This window comes from Oryctolagus cuniculus, chromosome 16 (genome assembly GCF_964237555.1).
Source record: "Oryctolagus cuniculus chromosome 16, mOryCun1.1, whole genome shotgun sequence".
Taxonomy (NCBI): Eukaryota; Metazoa; Chordata; class Mammalia; order Lagomorpha; family Leporidae; genus Oryctolagus; species Oryctolagus cuniculus.
The window spans coordinates 8,321,081-8,342,666 of NC_091447.1; the positions used below are offsets into that span (position 1 = coordinate 8,321,081).

The following is a 21,586-nucleotide window of genomic DNA, read 5'->3' on the forward strand; positions in this document are numbered from 1 at the left end:
GGCTGCGTTTGATCCACTGACAGTAGTGCCCAGCTTTCTTAACAAAAGCCCAAGCAAATCATGAGAACACTATTTTTAAAAAATCTTTATTTACTTGCTTATTCAAAAGGTGGAGTTAGCAGAGAAAGAGGGAGAGACAGAAAGGGGAAGAATTCTCCCCATCTGCTAGTTCACTCCCTAAATGACTGCAAATGGGCCCTTTGGGCCAGGCTGAAGCCAGAACTCTATCCAGGTTCCCCATGTGAGTGGCAGGCGCCCAAGCACTTGGGCCATCACCTGCTGCTTTCCCAGGCGCATCAGCAGGGAGCTGGAAGGGAAATGGAGCAGCTGGGCCTTGAACAGGCACCCACATGGGATGCCAGTGTTGCAGGCAGTGACTTAACCCACTGTACCATGACACCAGCCCCAAGAACATTATTTTTTCAATTCTTTTCTTGGCACAGAGGATGAGTTTGAGGGTCCTGTTTTGCAGAAGCCAGGTTTGAAACGCATTTGGCATTACAAGAAAGACGGTCATCCGTGCTTTCTGACAGTAGTCACATTCTAAGTGCATAAGATGATTTTTTAATATAAAAATGCAGTCATAGATTACGGCGATTTTAGCTGTGTGCATGTCTTCCCACATTGGCCTCTGCAGCCTCCAAGTGGAGTAGGAGGGAGAGATGAACTTGAAAGTGGTTGGCTTTAACTTGGAAGCCTCATTCTGTTTAATTGGTTGTTTAATTAATTAGCAAGTCTCTTGGCTCTTGGTATTTACTTTGCTTAATTGTAAAACAAGGGCCTGGGCAACTTCAATCTTTAGTCTTCCAAATGTTAGGGGGAAATGTGCATTAGAAAGCTCTACAAATGGGGCCAGCATTGTGGCACAGTATGGTTGGGACACAAGCAACCAAGAGTATCAGTTCAAGTCCTGGCTGCTCTGCTTCTGCTCCAGCTCCCTGCTAAAGCACCTGGGAAAGCAACAGGAGATGGCCCAAGTGCTTGGATCCCTGTCACCTCTGAGGGAGATTCCAGTGGAGTTCCAGGCTTCTGGCTTCAGCTTGGCCTAACCCCAGCCATTTTAGCCATTTGCGAAGTGAACCAGAAGATGGAAATTTCTCTCTCACACACCCCCCTCATCGCTCTGCCTCTCAAATAAATAAATTTTTTAAAAAATACATGGATGTCAAATTATTTGCACCAAAATAAATTTATCTTTTAATTCCATTTTCCACTTACTTTCTGGAGCACCACCTATGCTAAACTATATTTTATCACATTCTTAGTGGCGTGTGGCCTAAAACAGGTGAAATACTAAGGGTGTACATTGCGTGTATCAGGATCAACTAACTAAAGGACTTGTGAACACTGAGTGTCTGGGCCAAGGAGCAACAAGTCCCTAGGAGCTGCGGAGCCTAGGTACCAGGATCACACATGGAGCACTGCTGGGACAGATGGGTATTGAGACCTAGTCCTGGGCTGATGTGCTGGAGCCCTTGAGTCCCCAGTAAAGGAGATGGCTTGTATTTTGCTTAACTCTGTACCATTACCTGACGTCTCTCTGGGAAGTTAATGTCTAGCCAGTGTTTGAAGGAATGCATGAGCAAATGTGCATTCAGAACTCCTTTTTTAAGGAGTTGATCATAAATTGATCCTAATGTATTTGTAGTCTTTTAAATAGTTCAGCACTGGAATGTCTCCCGACTGCTGCTTAGTGAACAGTTGGATTCATGCCCTCAATAGCAATGCATCATTGCTGAATGTGTCACTCTGAAAGACAGCCAATGAAACATTCTCCCAGAACTTACTGATACAATGATTCTGACATTACCCCTAACCATGGATTTCTAATTGAAGCAAGAACTACCCCCATGAGGACTGCCTGGCCCCACTGTAACAACACCTTTGTGGGTGCTGCCCACAGAATGCCGACTGGCTGTGAGTTCTTCAGGCTGCCCCCTGTGTTCTACAGCAGTTCTTAGAAAGAGAACACATCAGTGAGCGAGGCCACCTGCGCTGCGCCAGCATTACCTGGAGGGCTTGTTAGTTACAGACCACCAGCAACAGCCCCTGCCCACCTGGGTTGGGCCTGAGACTTTGCATTTCAGCAAGTTCCCAGGTGGACCCACTCATTGAGAACTACTGGTTCAACCAGTAGCAGCTCAGATGAGATGTAATTTCCCTAATGTCTTACTTTGCTTTTGCAAACGCCTGTGAATTCCTAAAGTATTCTTAAGAGGTGTGGGAAGGTTCTCAGTTCAAATAGCCTTGACTTCTTACAACAGACTGACTCCTTTGAGATGCATTTTGGTGCATCCCCTTTAGCAGGAGTAAGTAGCTGGCAGTTTTCTAAGTGTAGAAAACCTAGATGTGCAGCAGCGGTATCACTTGCAAGCCAGCTGGAGCTGCAGATTGACAGGATCCACTCCACCTGCCACATCAGAACCTGGGGGAGGGAGCACCCAGCCTGGAGTAACAAGCTCCCCAGGTGATTCGATGCACCTCTAGGTGTGGAAACCACTGCCTAAGCCAAGCTTCAGGGGGCAAATCATCTCAGAACATAACCTCCCTGAAGAGGGAACAAGGGCAGGTGCCCAGTTAGAACAGAGGCAGGGCCAGGCACAATGGGAGAGATTGGGCAGATGAGAGATTGCGCTTTTCTTGAAGGGTGATTGAAGAATGGAGGAATGTCTCTGAGGGCAAGGCGACCAGGCATACTTTTGTGGCTTTCACCTCATGGCATAGGACAAAGGCCATCAGTGCCCTGGAGCTGCAGGACTCGGATCAAGCTCCGGAAACAGCTGGGAGCTCAGAGGAACACATTCCCAAGTGCATGGGAACTTCTGAAAGATAGTAGTTGTTCTCTCTCTCTTTTTTTTAAAGATTCATTTATTTATTTGAAAGTCAGAATTACACACAGAGAGAGGTCTTCCATCCACTGGTTCACTCCCCAATTGGCCGCAATGGCTGGAGCTGCGCCGATCCGAAGCCAGGAGCCAGGAGCTTCCTCTGGGTCTCTCATGCCAGGGCAGGGGCCCAAGGACTTGGGCCATCTTCTACTGCTATCCCAGGCCACAGCAGAGAGCTAGATCGGAAATGGAGCAGACAGGACTAGAACCGGTGCCTACATGGGATGCTGGCGCTTCAGACCAGGGTGTCAACCCGCTGCGCCACAGCGCCAGCCCCGATAGTAGTTGTTCTCAATACTGGTTTTTCTCAGTTTTTTTGTTTTTTGTTTTTGCCTTTTATTGAGCAATGGCATGAAAATGTTGAATGTTTTCTCTTCTTTCCCATTTTTTTTCCTTCTCTCATCACCAAGCAGAATAGTCGCTTCTATGAGATCAAACAGCAGCTTTTCAAAATACAAGAAAACCCGGGAGGTAAGTATCTTACAACATTTCTCAAAAGAAGCTTCAGGATCAAAGAGGAACACAGACACAGCCCGGCAGTGAGAAATGAATTTTATCTCACACACACATCACAGCCTGCATAGGAGGGCATTAGGCTATTTGCAGCAAATAGCCATTCATGCTGAGGATAAGATAACCAATGAAATATTTTATCATTCATGGGGTTTTTTGGCCCAAGATTAAAGTGTTTCCTTGGATGTTAGACAAGCGTTCACTTTACCCATTTGGCCTCTTTTGTTGCAATCAAAACTGGTTTCCCGTCACGGTGTGCATTGCTAAAAATGGCTTCTGAGCGATGGCCAGGGTCGCTGGGTTGTTTACAAGTGCAGTGTTCAATCTCCAGGCATTTGAGTCCCTCCACAATTGTTACTGCTTTCTGGTTGAATTTCACTGTGGTCAAAGAACACACACACAGTACGATTTTAATGCATTTAAATGATTGGTCTTGGTGAGTATACTCTGTGAACTTGAGAACAATGGATAGTCTGCAATTATTAGGTAGAGTATTGTATAACTGTCAATGGGTCTTAGTGGCTGATGGTGTGTTTGAGAGATTCTGCAGTCTTATTAACGATGTTTCTTTTATTTATGCCTCATTGCTGTATCAACTGTTGAGAAATGGGATAGTAAAATCCTTGGCTGTTATTGTAAATGGTCCACTTCTGTGTTTAATGTGGCCAATTTCACCTCATGTGTCCGGAGGTCCCGTTATTAAATGTGTTTATGATTGCTGTGGCCTTCTCCTGAGTTGACCAGTTGTCGTTAGAAAATCTCCCCATCTCTAGTTAAATAATCTTAGCCTTGAAGCTTGTTTTACCTGGCATCAGAGCAGCCTCTCTGCCCACTTGGGCATTGTGTTTGCGTGCTGGATATATTCATTTCTCTTTTTTTTTTTTTTAAGATTTATTTCTTTATTTGAAAGGCAGAGTTACAGAGCGGGAGGAAGGGGAGGAAGAGGAGGGAGGGAGGGAGGGGAAGAGAGAGAGAGAGAGAGAGAGAGAGAGATTGAGAGATTGAGATTGAGAGAGAGAAAGACCTTCCATCCACTTGTTTGTTCTCCAAATGGCTACTATGTCCAGGACTGAGCCAGGAAGAAGTCAGGAGCCATGAGCTTCGTCTGGGTCTTCCATGTGGGTGCAGGAGCCCATCTGCTTGCAGATCACCCTGTCTCAGGGATTCTGTTACAGCCACAGGAAACAGATGAAAACGGTGTGTTTTATCTCCATCCAAGGCCTCTCCTTCCAGGGCCGAGTTTCCATCTGCGATCTCTTCTTTTCATTGTAAACCAGAATCCTATTTTTGAGATTTCTAGGAGTATAGATCTACTAGCAAGGGATCTCGGTTGATTTTATTGGAAAATGTTTTTATTTTGCTTTCATTTTTTAATAATATGTTTTACTGCATATGGTATTCTAGGTTTGCAGATTTTTAAAATTTTATTTTACTGATTGGTTTGAGAGGCAGAGAGGGACAGTTCCCAATCACTTATTCACTCCCAAATGCGTGCAAATAGCTGAAGCCAGGGACCCAGAACTTAGCCCAGGTCTTCCCGCATGCATGGCAGAGACCCAGTCACTTGAGTCATCACTACTGCCTCTCAGGTCCAGCATTATCAAGAAGCTGGAGTCAGGAGTCAAAGCTGGGTATCAGGGGCACTGATACTTGGAAGTCATAACCCAGCATCCTGACCGCCTGGCCAAATGCCCACTCTGAGTCTGAGGCTTGTCCCGTTCAGCACGTTAAGGTCTCGCTCCACTGTTTGTGACTGCTGTTTACCCGACAAGCCAGGGAGCTTCCAGTTTGCTGCTGTAGACGCAGTTTGCCGCCCCAGATGCACTGCACCCAACCCCACAGCCTTCCTCCAGGGGTCAGCTCCTCTCGCAGCCCGGCTCTGTCAGCCTGGCGTGAGGTCACACTCCAATGCCTTTGGGTAATTGTTCTGTGGTTGTTTTGTTTGTTTGTTTGTTTGTTTACAATTCATAGTTGCTGTCTATAGAAAGTCTGGTCTCACAGAAACTACTCAGCCATTAATGCAGCAGCAGGACCTCGAACGGTGAATTTGTTAGGGATTTTGTTGAACAGCCTGTCTTTCTGCTTGCAGCAACAGCCACGCACTGCTCTCATATTCACCTTCACTCATCTGTTTATTACATGAGAGGCCTTTTGCTCTTTTGACTTTGCTGTGTTTGCCTCATTCAAAATCCTGAGCAGAAATCTAGAACCTGCCCCACCATCAGCAGAGCTAACTTTCAGAAGGATTTGTGGTGTTCTTATTAATAGCGTAGAAGGGTGTTGCACTGGCCCCTTCAAGTAGAGAAAGAACAGGGAGTTGAACCGTGAACTTGGCATTTGGTTCCACCACACCCCAACAACAGTCTATACCATGGCCAGATAATAGTCTACACCACACCCAGACAGCAGTCTAAACCGCACTCAGACAACACTCTACACCACACCCAGACAACACTCTACACCATGGCCAGACAACAGTCTACACCACACCCAGACAGCAGTCTATACTATGGCCAGATCTAATCACAGACTCTTGTGAAAGTTAACTCAGGTTCACCTTAATCCTCCAAAGAGTGGATTCCAGTTCCGGAAATCCTCCTTGCCCTTCAATGGTGCTCTCAATGAGGGTTCAGTTACTTTAGCAGGAGCAAAGAAAGACTGATTTTTTTTTTTTGCAACCATTGTCAATCCCATGAGATGAAAATCTTGATGAAAACATAAAGGCTGTGAATGCAAGTGGCTGTAGAGAAGGGGGAATTCCTTCTGCTCAGAATTTATAATTTCTTTCCTTTTCTAAAATATTGATTTATTTGAAAGTCAGAGTTAGAGAGAAGGGGAGGTACAGAGGAGACAGAGAGAGAGAGAGAGGGAGAGAGACCAGCTTCTATGTGCTGGTTTACTCCCCAAATGGCTGCAACAGCCAGGGCTGGGCTAGTCTGAAGCCAGGAGTCAGGAGGTTTTTCCAGGTCCCCCATGTGGGAGACTTAGGCCTCCATGCTGGGGCCTAAGCACTTGGGCCATCCTCCACTGCTTTCAGATCAGAAGGGAGATATGCAGGGAGCAGGTCAGCAGGGAGCTGGATTGGAAGTAGAGCAGCTGGGACTTGAACCGGTGCCCATATGGGATGCTAGCAGCACAGATGTTGGCTTTGCCTGCTGTGCCACAGCGCCAGCCCCATTTGTCTGTGCTTTCAACACCGTGGTGAGATCAGCAGCTTCTCTTCCCTGGGGGTGAGAGGGAAGTGTAGGTGAAAGGTGGAAAGAGAGGAACCTTGCATACGCACAGGGAGCTTTAAGATCCGCCCCCCACTTCCTCTTTAATGTTTAATAACAAGGAAGCCAAACTGGATATCCTTTCAGAAGAAATAAAAAGGCTTTCTTGTCTATTAAGTTCTCATTTATGGGGAAGCTGGTACAGTGGTTAACTTCTTGGGATGCCTGCATCTCATATTGGATCCACCACCTGGGTTCAAGTCCTGGCTCCACTTCCAATTCTAATTCCTGCTAATGCACACCCCTCTAAGGAGTGATGATGACTCAAGTAATTGGGTTCCTGCCATCCACGTGGGAGGTCTAGATTGAGTTCCTGGTCCTGGCTTTGGCCTGACCCAGCTCTGGGCATCTGAGAAGTGAACCAGCAGATGGAAGGTCTCTCTCTGTGGGGTGTGTGTGTGTGTATGTGTGTATGTGTATCTGCCTTCAAATAAATAAATAAAATGTTGAAAATATAATACTTATGTTCTAAGCCTGAAGTAGTGTAGCATTGGGGACAACTATATCCGGTTGGAATTCGAAAGATGACAGTCTGTGTTTCTCATGCTTATGTTCTCTTGACCTAGATTTGTTCTATAAAATCAGAGGGTTAGATGGATGATGGTCTTAGACCTTATGCCTGTGACACCAGAATTCCATGAATAAGTCCTGAGAATTGCAGGTGCTCCAGGGCTGCCTTCTGACCGCTCCCAACCCCAGCTCAGGGAGCACTGCAGAATGCCTATAATAGAAAGACTTAAAGATCTTCTAATTCCACAAACTACGATATTTTTTATCCCCAATGAAATCTGCGATGGCCACTGATAGGGCCCTTCAACACCCTGTGGTTAAAAGTAATTATTTAAGTCCAACATTAACACCTAAAGTTGTTTAAGTTGGAGTCCAAAGGTTTGTTCATCCCCACCTCTCACCACCCTCCTTGTGTTTAAAAAGTTTGTTTTCAGGGCCTGGTGCAACAGGTTGACGCCCTGGCCTGAAGCGCCAGCATCCCTTATGGGCACTGGTTCTAGTCCCGGCTGCTCCTCTTCCTATCCAGCTCTCTGCTGTGGCCTGGGATAGCAGTGGAAGATGACCCAAGTCCTTGGGCCCCTGCCCCCGCATGGGAGACCCAGAGGAAGCTCCTGGCTTCGGATTGGCACAGCTCCGGCCGTTGCAGCCAATTGGGGAGTGAACCAGCGGATGGAAGACCTCTCTCTCTGCCTCTCCTCTCTCCATGTGTAATCCTGACTTTCAAATAAATAAATAAATATTTTTTAAAAAAAGTTTGTTTTCCATGGATGATGGCCAACAAGGTTTGAAGTCCCAGAAGTTCTTATGATTTGTGCATTCTTCTAGATGTGGGGAAATAATTCTAGTTCTTGAAATCACGCAAGAATAGAGAATGATAGTAACCGCGAAAGATCTGTGAGTAACGGAGTCCATGAGAATGTGTGCACTCGGGAAAATGACAGCTCAGGGAGAAACATGCCGTCTTCAAGAAGAGGATCAGCTGCTGAGACCTGGCCAGCCGGTGGATGATGAGGTAGCTCGTGGAAGTTAGTAACAGCCAGGCAACCCGCCGCCGACGTGAAATACACACGCATCGTCCATGCCACAGGCCCCTCCTAGCCTCTCGGCTCAGTCCTTGGGGGCCGTTCTTCTCTCTAGCACAATGCTAAAGTGAAACGGGAACACCGGGGAGGAAGACTGGATGGAACACCGAAAGGAAGAGCTGCTGTTGACATCTGAGTGCTTGCCCCTCCCCTCAGGTAAGAATTAGCCCAAAGGCACTGCAGGAGACCGCAGAAAAGCAAAAACGCTGTGGCCCATTTCATAAGAAATATGGGGTAGGTTAGTTCCAGGGACGGGGAAATGGTTGTGAGGAATGACCAGAAAACAGATTCACACGCACTTAAGTAGAGAATGGTAGAATGATCTAGAAGCCTCCACTGGACTGACACTGTTGTTCTCTCTAGATGCCTAAGATTTGCATAAATTCCCATCACTTTTTTCCTATCATCAAAATGATCGATAATCCTGCCACTTATCAAAAAAAGAAATACAGAGTAGTTTCGATAACTTACTTTGTGTTTCTGTTTTTAAATACTCAGGAAATAAATTTGAGGGTTTTGTTTTGTTTTGTTTTGTTTTGTTTTGTTTTGTTTTGTTTTTTGACAGGCAGAGTGGACAGGCAGAGAGAGAAACAGAGAGAAAGGTCTTCCTTTGGTTCACCCTCCAATGGCCACCGTGGCCGGCGCGCTGCCGCCGGCGCACCATGCTGATCCAATGGCAGGAGCCAGGTACTTATCCTGGTCTCCCATGGGGTGCAGGGCCCAAGCACTTGGGCCATCCTCCACTGCACTTCCTGGCCACAGCAGAGAGCTGGCCTGGAAGAGGGGCAACCAGGACAGAATCCAGCGCCCCAATCAGGACTAGAACCCGGTGTGCAAATTTGAGTTTTTCAGTGTAACAGCTAAGGTAACAATATGGTATGCTAGCATCTCTCCTGGGTGCGGTTTCACAGCGTCGTTGGATGGGTTACAGGTGGTGCCAGCCCCAAGATTGCTGTGCCCACAGGGAATTCAGTGTAAGATCATGCTGTGTTGATCTTCCAGTTGTGTTGATCTTCCATTGGCCGTCTCTCAACAGAACTCCAGCAGAAAATGTTGTAGGCCCCATGCAGCAGAAGAGCCCACGGTTAATCACGGCAAAAGGGAAGTGAAGGGCAGAATGAGGAAGCAATCACAGAATTGTGGCTTGGGAATGAAGAGTGGAGGAGTCATATTCTTAACTCTCTGGGGAAGCAGAAGCCAGCCACAGGCCATCAGGGATCTGAATTAACTAGGTGACATACACAGGGTTGATATTTAACTAAGGAAAATCAAGATATTACAGTTAGGAAAGCTTTGTGTATCAATCTGGTCAGATAGTTCCAGATTCATCTCAACTAGTAAAAACTCAGGTCCAGCATTGTGGCATAATGGCTATAGCTACTGCCTACAATGTCAGCATCCAATATGGGCACCAGTTCGAGTCCCGGCTGCTCCAGTTCCAATCCAGCTCCCTGCTAATGCACCTGGGAAGATGGTCCTAGTGCTTGGGCCCCTGCACCCATGTGGGAGACCAGGATGAAACCCCTGACTCCTGGCTCTGGCCTGGCCCAGCCCCAGCCATTGCAGCCACTGTAGTGTTCCTTTCTTGTTGGCCCTGGAACAAATCAGCACAAACATAGGAGCTTGAAAACCACCCCGCTTCCTAATTTTGCAGTAGGCAGAGCTGTGTTTCTTCTGGATGCTCTGAGGAAGAATCCATGTCCTCTGGTTTTCCAGCCCCTAGAGGCAGCCGTGTTGTTAGGTCTGAGACCTCTTCTTCCTGTTCTTGCTCTGTTTCTCTCTGCATAGCACTTTAGCAACCACAACCTGGCCCATGCAGGACCCGTCCCCCATTTCACGGTCCTTCCTCCTCCCCCTCGGCAAAGCCTCCTTTGCCATGGAAAGTCACGCATTCACAGGTTCCAGGGAGGGGGACGAAGACATTCTGGGGCCGTGACCCCGCCCACAGCGGTGTGAGCAGAACACAAAGAAGCTTTGTTAACGTGTTTGTTCACAATGCATGAGGAAAAGGAAATTATAAGCCCCGGATGTAATCCAAGGCTGATGAAATGAAAGAAAAAAGTAGACAAAGGTTTCTGAAAACGAAACCTAGAAGGGAAAAAAAGCGGGACTGAAACAGCTGAATGTGAGCACACAAAGCCCTAGGATAGACATTGCAGGACCATGCGCTTCGAGGAGAGAGGACAGTGAGGAAGGAAGGAGAGATGCCCTTTATTTAGTAGAAAAGGGAGGTTGAGTCTGCACTGTCTGTTGCCATCCAAAAGTTGGATTTCTCAGGCTGTTTCCCAGAAGGGAAAGTGTACTTGCCCTCAATATTTTAACTTTAAAAAGCACTTGTCCTCAATATTTTAACTTTAAAAAGTACTTGCCCTCAATATTTTAACCTTAAAAAAAAAGTTTATTCATTTTTATTGAAAGGCAGAGCAACGAGGGGGTGGGGAGAGAGAGAGATCTTCCATCACTGGTTCACTCCCTAAATACTCAGCAACAACCAAGGCGGGGCCAGGCTGAAGCCAAGAGTCAGGAACTCCATCTGATTCTCCAACATGAATAGTAGGGACTCCAGTACTTGAGCCACCATCTGCTGCTTCCCAGGGTGCACACTAGCAGGAAGCTGGATCAGGAGTATAGGCAGAGGCGGGACTCCATCCCAGACGGTCCAGAATGGGATGTGAGTATCCCAAGTGACAGCTTAACCCAGTACACCGTAACACCTGCCCCAATACTTCAATTTTTAAATTTATATTTCATATCTCTTAAGGACTGTTGGCCTTAGAACACTTTTGTTTTGTGTCAGTATTTGCTTTAGACCGGTGTGTTTGTTTACTTTTGGGTGTAAATAATGTTTGCTTAGGAGGTTGAATTCTCTCACTGGCCATGTGATCAAGACTGACCAGTTTCCCTGATCTTACCTCGACCAACTAAGCCGATGGTGATAAAGTTGATTCGTCTAAGTGAGACGTCTTCTAGACTTCCTAAGGGCAGAACTTTATTTTGCAGGTAAAACACAGACACACAATTCTTTCTCTCACAGTCACATGATACTTTTGAGCATTCTGACCCTTTGTCAATGCTTTCAGTGTCTCCTGTGCCCTGTCTGTGGAGATCCAATTGTCCCAGCACCTCTCTCTCTCTCTTCTTCTTCTTCTTTTTTTTGGATTTGAGCATTTTCACAATTGAAAATGAAAATTAGGGACAGGCATCCTGGCACCATAGCCCCTTCTTGAGACATCCACTTTCCATATTGGAATGCTGATTGGAGTCCTGGCACCTCCAACTCTAAGCAGGCTTCCTCCGAATGCATCCTGTGAAGCATCCGTTGATGGTTCAAGTTCTTGGGCTTCTGATACTCATGTGGGAGCCCTGGTGGAGTTCTGGGCTCCTAGCTTTGAACTGGTCCAGCCATGGTTGTTGCAGGCATTTAGGGGGTGAAACAGCAGGTGGATTTTTTTTCTCTCTCTCTCTGCCTTTCAGTTAGATGAAAATAAATTGATATTTTGAAGTGAAAATATTTAAACTATTCTCACAGCATTCAAAAATACTCACATACACATTACAAATTATCTTTTGAGAATCTAGTGGCATTTCAACTCTTTCATTGTCAAATCTTTCATTTTGATCTCTGTGATGGCACAAATGGATCTCAAACCCTTATAAACTATTAAGATATCCAGTATTTAAAAATAATGTGGGGATTCTCACTTGCAACAACTTCAGTATTCATACTTCACCTAACCTCTGCTCCATTAAGCCTACACAGCCATCGGAGAGCAATGGATGGAAACCTGCAAGCATGAGATATCTCAAAAGTCCTGGGGCAGTTTTAGATTTAGGATTTATTTTATTTCTTTGAAAGACTGAGTTACAGAGAGAGGTAGACACACACGCAAGAAAGAGAGAAAGAGAGAAAGATCTTCCATCTGCTGGTTCACTCTCCAAATGGCTGCAACAGTTGGAGCTGAGCCAATCCGAAGCCAGGAGCCAGAAGCTTCTTCTGGGTCTCCCACATGGGTGCAGGGGCCCAAGGACTCAGAGCATCCTCCCCTGCTTTCTCAGGCACATTAGCAGAGAGCTGGATTGGAAGTGGAGCAGCCAGGACTAGAACCAGCGCCCATGTGGGATGCTGGTGCTGCAGGCTTTAACCCGCTGCACCATAGCACCGGGTCCCAGTTTTAGATTTAATAATTTCAGAAGAATAGACACTTCAAATACAGAAGTCACTTGAAGATTTAACTGTTTAAATGTATTGCACTCTCAGTTTTGAAGGGGTTTGAATACTATGAAGATGCTTCACAAAGTTTGTGGAGTGTGCTTCAAGATGGCTACGTAGAGGGGCCGGCGTTGGGTTCCTCCTCCACAAAGAAGAACCACAATGAGCCAGGATCTGCATTTTGAGGTCTGTGCCCGAGGGAGAACCCACAGGACACAGAGAGCTGGGATGGTGGCATAAGAAGAAGAACCAAGTGTGCCAGCAGCCATGACCCTGACCGCACAACTAGCAGGGAGTGCCCCATCTCCAGGGACGCTGGATGTAGGCCATTAGAGCTTCCGGGAGGACCCGCAGTTGCCACAGGCTTGGAGCCCAGCCAGGGGAGCTCCCTGGAGGGCAGAGAGTAGCTTTGCTTCCGAGAAGGAACTCTTGTGGTCTGTGGTGGAGTGGCAGCACACTGATAAAGGGGACACTATTGGAATCCATGTGCCGCTCCAAGGGACAGAAGCCCCTGCATGTCCCCATCCCTGGGACCCCACCCCCACCCCCAGGCATCTCGCCACACTAGCAAACAGTACTGCAGCCCCCACAAACCCACCTAGACGCAGAAGCAATGGGGAGCTGAGTACCTTAGCTCGGGCAGCGTCCTGCACTGCACAAGACCAGTGGCTTGGCGCAGCTGGTGGGTCCTGCTCCCACCCAGGACCATAAAAGCAGGGGCACTTGCTTCTGCAGACTTGAGGTCACCCCGCTGCCAGGGCGGTGCCTGTTGCTATGGAGAGCCGTGTGCCTCCACCCTTTGGCAGACACTGCCATTCCACTCTGCTTCTGCTCTGGAGAGTGTGGGCAGCCACACATGCCTGCCTTGGTCTTAGGCCCAGCTCCACCGCAGCTTCCTTCCAGAGCCTTCTACAGCCTCGATGGGTGTGGGCAGCCACTCATACCCAGTCCAGACTTGGCCTAGCACTGCCACAACCCTGATCACCCACCTCTGCTGGGACGGGAGGAGTCCCCCACACCCCTGCAGCTACTGTCATAGACAAGGATGGGAGAAGATCCAGGGAAACCACACCCCAGCACACAACTGGAACTAAAGCAAAATAGCTGACCAAGCTGTGGCCTGAAGACAGCCTCAGGAAAAGCCTTCAGCCCATGAATGTCACAATTGTTCCCCCTTATGCACACATATTGATGTAGAAACATAAAAAACATGAAAAATCCAGGCAATGGGATGGCAGACAGCAAAGAGTAGTGGGTTAATCCGCCACCAGCCGGCATCCCATATAGGTTCCAGTTCAAGTCCCAGCTGCTCCACTTCCTTTCCTTTTTTTTTTTTTTTTTTTCCTGACAGGCAGAGTTAGACAGTGAGAGAGACACAGAGAGAAAGGTCTTCCTTCCATTGGTTCACCCCCCAAATGGCTGCTATGGCCAGTGCTGCGCCAATCCGAAGCCAGGAGCCAGGTAGCTTCCTCCTGGTTTCCCATGTGGGTACAGGGCCCAAGGACTTAGGCCATCTTCCACTGCCTTCCTGGGCCACAACACAGAGTTGGACTGGAAGAGGAGCAACCAGGACAGAATCCAGCTCCCCAACCGGGACTAGAACCTGGTGTGCCAGCACCGCAAGGCGGATGATTAGCCAAATGAGCCACGGCGTTGGCCCCGGCTGCTCCATTTCCAATTCAGTTCCCTGATAATGTTACTGAGAAAGCAGCACATGACTCATGTCCTTGAGCTCCTACATCCATGTGGAAGACCTGGATGAAGCTGCTGGCTTTGGCTTGGCTCAGTCCTGGCTATTGTGGCCATTTGGAGAGTGAACCAGCAGATGGAAGAGCTCTCTCTCTCTCTCTTGCTCTCTCTCTCTCTTTCTCTCTCTCTGCCTCTTTCTGTAACTCTGCCTTTCAAATAAACTAAATAAATCTTAAAAAATAAAGAAAGGCCCTTTGCCTGTTTTATTGAGTTTCCCTTGTGTGTATGTATTGCAATATTGCACTGTGCCCTATAAAAATCTACCAGCACAATATGTCAATTAAAAACATTTTAGAATCAATTTTTCAAAGTTCATGGAAAATGGAATTAAAACATAAGTTATTTTGTTGCAGAAAATGTTTAAGACACATACAAGAGGTCATCAGAAAGTTCATGAAAATAAAAACTGAATGCATTTCAAAAAGTTTTTATTTTTTTTTAAATTTAATTTAATTTTTTTTGACAGGCAGAGTTAGACAGTAAGAGAGAGAGACAGAGAGAAAGGTCTTCCTTTATCCTTTGGTTCACCCCTCAAATGGCTGCTATGGCCGGCATGCTGCACCAATCTGAAGCCAGGAGCCAGGTGTCTCCTCCTGGTCTCCCATGTGGGTGCAGGAACCCAAGCACTTGGGCCATCCTCCACTGTACTCCTGGGCCACAGCAGAGAGCTGGACTGGAAGAGGGGCAACCGGCACAGAATCTGGCGCCCCAACCGCGGTGCCGGCCTCAAAAAGTTTTACACCAAAATAAACTTATCCTTTAATTCCAATTCCCATGAATTTTGAAAAAAAGATTAATTTCTATAATTTATTTAAAAAGCAGAAAGACAGACAGAAATCTATCTGCTGGCTCTCTTTCCAAATGCCCGACACAGCCAGGTCTGGGCCAAGCCAAAGCCAGGAGCCTGAAGCTTAATCTGGGTCTCCCACATGGGTAGCAGGGACTGAGCCTCATGGGCCATCACCTGCTAGCTTCCAGAGTCTGCATTGTTGGGAAGCTGGAATCAGGAGTGGGCCAGGATTGATGATAGAGGATGCAGGCATCCCAAGCAGTGTCTTAACCGCCAGGCTAAACGCCCGTCCCTCCATGGAAGTTTGGAAGTGCTCTGATTTTTTATAGTGGTGAAAAAGCACGTGCCGTGAAATTTACCACCCTAACCATTCCCACACTTACAGTTTGGCGTTGTTCAGCATCTTCACATCATTGTGCAACCAATCCACAGAACTTTCGCATCTTGCAAAACTGAAACTCTGTGCCCATTGCCATGGACTGAATGTTGGTATCCTCTCAGAAGTCACTCATCAAAATCCTACCCCGCAACGTGTTCGGAGCTCGAGCCGCCGCGGGCAGGGGATTGATTGTGAGGGTGGGGTCTGTGTGAATGAGATCAGTGCCCGGTAAAGATTCCTGAGCGAGCTCTCTGCCCTCTTCCCCCGTGTGAGTTTGCAACAGGAGACGGCAGCCCCAGTCGTGAAGGAGACCCTCCCTCGAGCCTCACCGGGGTGGCACCCTGAGCTCAGACTTGCAGCCTCAGTGAGAAATAAACTTGTGCATCCGTCCCCCAGTCTGTGGTCTTTGGGTTACAGCAGTGCAAACAGACCAAGCCACTCATTCAACGGTGTCTCATCATCTCCTCCTTCCTCCAGCCTCCCACAACCTCCACTCTACGTTCAGCTTCTGGGAAGTTGGCCGCTGTGCAAACCTGGACTGAGCGACACATCACAGAGCCCGGGTCTTTTTGTAACTGGCTTCTTTGACTCAGTGCAACACGCGGGAGGTTCAGCCAGATTGTTGCAAGTATCAGAATTTATTCCTGCTTTGGGGTTGAGTAAATAGCCCTACATACGCCACATTTTTCTTTAAAGATTTATTCATGTATTTGAAAGTCAGAGTTACACAGAGAGAGGAGAGGCAGAGAGGTCGGTCGGTCTTCCATCTGATGGTTCACTCCCCAATTGGCCACAACTGCCGGAGCTGCGTCGATCCGAAGCCAGGAGCCAGGAGCTTCCTCCCAGTCTCCAACACGGGTGCAGGGGCCCAAGGACTCAGACCATCTTTCACTGCTTTCCCAGGCCATATCAGAGAGATGGATCAGAAGTGGAGCAGCCGGGACTCAAACTGGCACCCATATGGGACGCTAGCGCTGCAGGTGGCAGCTTTACCCACTACACCACAGCACCAGCCCTTATTCACTTATTTCTATATATTTGAAAGACAAACAGACAGACACACACACACACACACACACACACAGAGCGAGCTTCTGTCTACTGAAAAACTCCCTAAATGCCCACAGCAGTTGGGGCTGGAACAGCTAAAACCAGGAGCCTGGAACTCAATCCTGGTCTCCCACGTGGAGTACCAGAGCCATCGCTGCTCCCTCCCAGGGTGTGCATGAGTGGGAGGCTGAAATCAGGACAGAGACACACTTGAATCCAGGCACCCTGACATGGAATGCAGGACATCCCAAGCAGTGTCTTAACGTCTTAACTGCAAGCAGTTGGCCCTCATTCCCAGAAGTATTATTTCCTATATATGAGGCCAAATAATAAATCTCAAATTAATCTTGTTTTACTTCATATCTGCCATCTTCTGGGGCACTAACACTGAAATGCCAAAAATTATTTTTTCAAAGACCTCAAGTGTAAATAAGTACAGACATTTCTATAGTCTTCCAAATGATGCTTGCTTTGTAACTCTGCGGCATCCACACGACTGAAGCTATTAAAACGAACAACTGAGCTAAGGCTTTGGGAACAAACTGGATGTAAACCATGGAATCAAGTTCGCTAAGACTGTCCCTAGCCGAAGTCCCCACGGGGCCGTGGAGTTTCACCTACCAAGGGACTCAGCTCCCTGGCTTGTTGATTCCACACGTGGCACACAACTTGAGCAGCTCTCCCTGGAGTGGAGCTCCTTGTGCACGGTGGGCAGCAGCCCTGAAGCTGTTCTGCAGCAGATGTTCAGGTGGAGGAACACTTAGGGGACCTTGGACGTGACCTTGAACTCCTCTCTCTGCAGGAGTCCCCAAGGCAACTGGCCTGGGCTAGCATTCACCAGAGGCCTCCAGCATCCTCAGAGCCTGCTTGGTCACTGAGGACCTCCAGATGTACCCTTGTGTGAAATGGCTGAGTCTTCTGGGGCCAGTACTGTGGTGCAGGGGGTTAACGCCCTGGCCTGAAGCGCCGGCAGCCCATATGGGCACCAGTTCGAGACCCAGCTGCTCCACTTCCTGTCCAGCTCCCTGCTATGGCCTGGGAAAACAGTAGAAGATGACCCAAGTCCTTGGGCCCCTGCACCCACGTGGGAGACCAGGAAGAAGCTCCTGGCTCCTGGCTTCGGATCAGCGCAGCTCTGGCTGTTGTGGCTACCTAGGGAGTGAACCATTGGATGGAGGACCTCTCTCTCTCTCTCTCTCTCCCCTCTCTGTGTAACTCTGACTTTCAAATAAATAAATCTTTAAAAAAAAAAAAAAAAAAGAAGTGGCTGAGTCTTCTTTCCATGTGACTATCACTTAGCTCTGAAAAGCTGCTTTGGTGATCAGCCTGCTTGTTCTCCTCTGAGCTGGGACAATGTTCAGAGCTTCTGGAACCTCTAGAGTTCAAGTGAATATTCGGGACGCTTGCAGCACCTTCGTGGCTTCCATCGCATCAGAGACTGCATCGAGCTGGAAGCTTTCTCTGTAGACTGATGGATACAAACCCACAGAAGTCAAGTCGTCTTAGCATTTTGAATGTCCCTTGAGTTACCATATGCCAGTGAAACCCCATCTGTGTGATGTTACTTGCTAGAATTTCTAAATCATTTGAATCCCCTAAGTGGTACATAAATTATTGAGCAGTGACTTTTAATGAAGGGGCCATTGCAAAAGCTGCTTTATGCAAAATTAAATGCTTTTTAATAGCTAATTTAGAAATCTCTTTCTAACCTGGAAGGGACCACGGCAGGAAACTGAGCAAATGGCTAATTTGGTTGGGCGGTGATCTCAGACAACGTGTCGTATCAAGTGCCTTTCTGTAAATGAATTTCCACAAGCTCAGACTCATATCTCAACATAGCAATACTTCCCCCGGGAGAAAGATACCAGGTGAGAAACTTAAGACTACATAATAAATAATGTTTCATAATCAGGCAAAAAAAAAAAAAAAAAAAGGTGTAGCCAAGGACCACCTGAAAGCGAGTGTTTCCTATCCTTTCCTGAGTTCTACAGGTGTTAAAGGCAACGGTGTTACAGGTTGAGGGATGTCTCCCTCATGTCCCCAGGTTAGTGTTTTGTACGAATTTATGCGGAAATGAGCTCATTGCGGATATCATCAGCTTTTGCTTTAAAGATTTATTTTATTTATTTGAAAGGCAAAGTGACAGGGAGGAAGAGAACCATCCACTGGTCCACCGACAAATGGCTGCCATGGAGGGGGCTGCAGCAGATCGAAGCCAGGAACCAGAACTCCCACGTGGGTGCGGGGGCCCAAGCACTTGGACCACCTGCAGCTGCTTTCCCAGGTGCATGAGCAGGCAGCTGGATGGGAAGCAGAGCAGCTGGAACTCAAACTGTTGCTGTGATACAAAGTGCAGGCGTCACAAGCTGCAGCTTAACCCACATTGCCACAGCACTGGCTCCCTACAGATGTCATGGCTTAAGATGGGATCACATTGGGCCGGTGCCATGGTGTAGCCAGTAAAGCCACCGCCTGCAGTGCTGGCATCCCATATGGCCACTGGTTCGAGTCCCAGCTGCTCCACTTCTGATAAAGCTCTCTTCTAAGGCCTGGGAAAGCAGTAGAAGATGGCCCAAGTCCTTGGGCCCCTGCACCGGCATGGGAAGACCCAGAGGAAGCTCCTGGCTTCTGGCTTCGGATTGGCACAGCTCCAGCCATTGCGGCCAATTGGGGAGTGAACCAGCAGATGGAAAGATGGAAGACCTCTCTGCCTTTCCTTCTCTCTCTGTGTATCTCTGACTTTCAAATAAATAAATCTTTTTTTTTTTTAAAGATGGAATCACAATGGAATAGGGTGTACTCCTAACCCAATTGACTGCTGTCCTTAGGAAAAGGGACAATTTGGACACAGAAGCAGCTCAGTGTGTGATGATGAGGACAGAGACTGAGATGACACAGCAGAAGGTAAGGAGTATCAAAGGTTTCCCACGGGCAGGTGCTGTGGTGTAGCAGGTTAAATCGCCACCTGCAGTGCCAGCATCCTATATGGGCACTGGCCACTCCACTTCCAATCCAGCTCCCTGCTAATGTGCCTGGGAAAACAGTGGAGGATGGTCCATGTGCTTGGACCCCTGCACCTGGGGGGAAGCCATATGAAGCTCTGGCTCCTGGCTTCAGTGTGGCCCAGCCCCAGCTGTTGGTGGCCATTTTGGGATTGAACCAGTAGATGGAAGATCTCTCTCTGCCTCTCTCTCCCTCTCTCTCTCTGTCTCTCTCTGTAATTCTGCCTTTCAAATAAGCAAAACAAATCTTTTTTAAAAATCTTAAAAAAGGTCTCCAACAAGCCACAAGAAGTTGGGAAGAGAGCATGGAAGAGATTCTCTCACACAGCCCTGAGCAGGAACCCATGCCACTGAGGCACTGATTTCACGCCTTAAGCCTCCATAATTCGGAGACAATAAAAGTTTGTTGGTTACATCACCCAGTGTGTGGTGTCTTATCACAGCAGTTGTAGCCAACTATTGGGGACTGAATGTGCTCTTCTCAGATTTGTTTGTGGAAGCCCTGTGCACTAATGTGACGTGGGGCTTTTGGGAGTTTGGATGAGGTTGTGATGGTGGGTGCAGCTTTGCAGATGGGGTCCATGCTCTCATTAGAGGACACTCAGAGAGCTTGCTCTGTCTCCACCTTGGGAGGCCACAGCAAGAAGGCTGCCATTGCCAGCCAGGAAGAGAGTGAGTCCTCACCAAATCCCAGCCGTGCTCACTTTCTGGTCTCAGACCTCCAGCCAGCATAAGGAGAAACACATACCCATTCTGGAAGCCATTCAAGTCACTCATACTTTGTTACAGCATCCTGAACAAAGACATCAGTTAATACGCTGGGTACTTCCCATGGAACTTATGTGGAGTAGGAAGCACTAAGAGCTCTGCTGTTGTCCAAAGTCAAGTTTACACAAACATGTCTTTCAACGTATTCAAGATAGGGGGCGGGCACTGTGGCGTAGTGGTCTGGGCCTCTTCCTGTGGTGCCGGCATCCCATGTGGGCACCTGTTCATGTCCCAGCTGCTCCACTTCCCATCCAGCTCCTCGCTATGGCCTGAGAAAGCAGTGGAAGATGGTCAAAGTGCTTGGGCCATTGCACCTGTGGAGAGAGGAAGCTCCTGGCTTCAGATTGACCTAGCTCTGGCCGCTGAGGCCATTTGGGAAGTAAGCCAGCAGATGAAAGGCCTTTCTCTCTGTCTCTCCTTCTCTCTGTCTGTGGCTCTACTTCTCAAATTAAAAAAAAAAAAAACTTTTTAAGTATTCAAGATAATAATGGTAAAATGTCAAATTTGTGAGCTTCCTAAAATTGACCACAAATTGCTTTCAGAGACAGATGAATATACCAGATACTATTGAATATGCAGTGTGATAACTTTGTTCTAAATGTGCCAGTGGTGGGAACCTTGCCACTCAGATCTAATTTAAACATTTGCCAAATTAAATATATAGAAATAAATAAATTCAAAAGCTTCTGTAAATGTGATGAGGCAGTCATAATTGTTATTTGAATAATTATACTTAATTCTCTATGGAGCTATTATTTTTGTGTTGATTTTTAAAAGATTTATTTAGTTAAAAGGCAGAGTAGCTGAGAGAGAGAGAGGGAGAGAGGAAGAGATAGGGGAAGGGAGAAAGAGAGAGATGGAGACAGACAGACAGAGAGGTCTTTCATCCAATAGTTCATTCCCCAAAGGGCTACAATAGCAAGCTCTGGGCCAGGCTGAAGTCAGGAGCCAAGAACTCTCCTATGTGGGTGACAGGGGACAAGTACTTGGCCTATTATCTATTGCTTTCCCAGGTGCATTAGCAGGAAGCTGGATTGGAAGCAGAGTAGACAGGACTCAAGCCAGCACTCTGATATGGATGCTGGCATTGCAAGCAGTGGCTTAGCCTGCTGCACCACAACTCCAGCTCCTAGAGCTTTTATCAATGGGACTGTGCAGCAGATGAACCAGCTTAGCAAAGCTGGGGTTAATCACCTACGTTTTCACTGAAAACAAATCGTGGATGTTTGGCTTTAAGTATGAGTACTTAAATACATGCTATCATGCCCATAAAGAAAATTCATCACTTTCAAAATACAAACTGTAATGAATGAGTTAGGTGAGTTGTTACATTTGGATGTGGTTTGAGTGTGACATCCCCTCGCTCTCCACAC

General features: G+C 47.5%; 1 protein-coding gene across 3 annotated transcripts in view; it reads left to right on the forward strand.

Moving 5' to 3' along the window:
• The window catches only part of BZW2 (basic leucine zipper and W2 domains 2), a 72,324-nt gene extending 64,389 nt beyond the window's left edge, over positions 1-7,935 (forward strand). For 2 of the 3 annotated variants that reach the window (XM_070059577.1, XM_070059578.1), the window contains exons 12-13: positions 3,302-3,359; positions 7,607-7,935. In XM_070059577.1, coding sequence (XP_069915678.1) covers positions 3,302-3,359; positions 7,607-7,650 — 102 coding nt within the window. In that variant the 3' untranslated portion in view covers positions 7,651-7,935. The remainder of the gene's footprint in view (positions 1-3,301; positions 3,360-7,606) is intronic. The other variant, XM_070059579.1, reaches the window with a different exon arrangement.
• Positions 7,936-21,586: the final 13,651 nt, after the last annotated feature.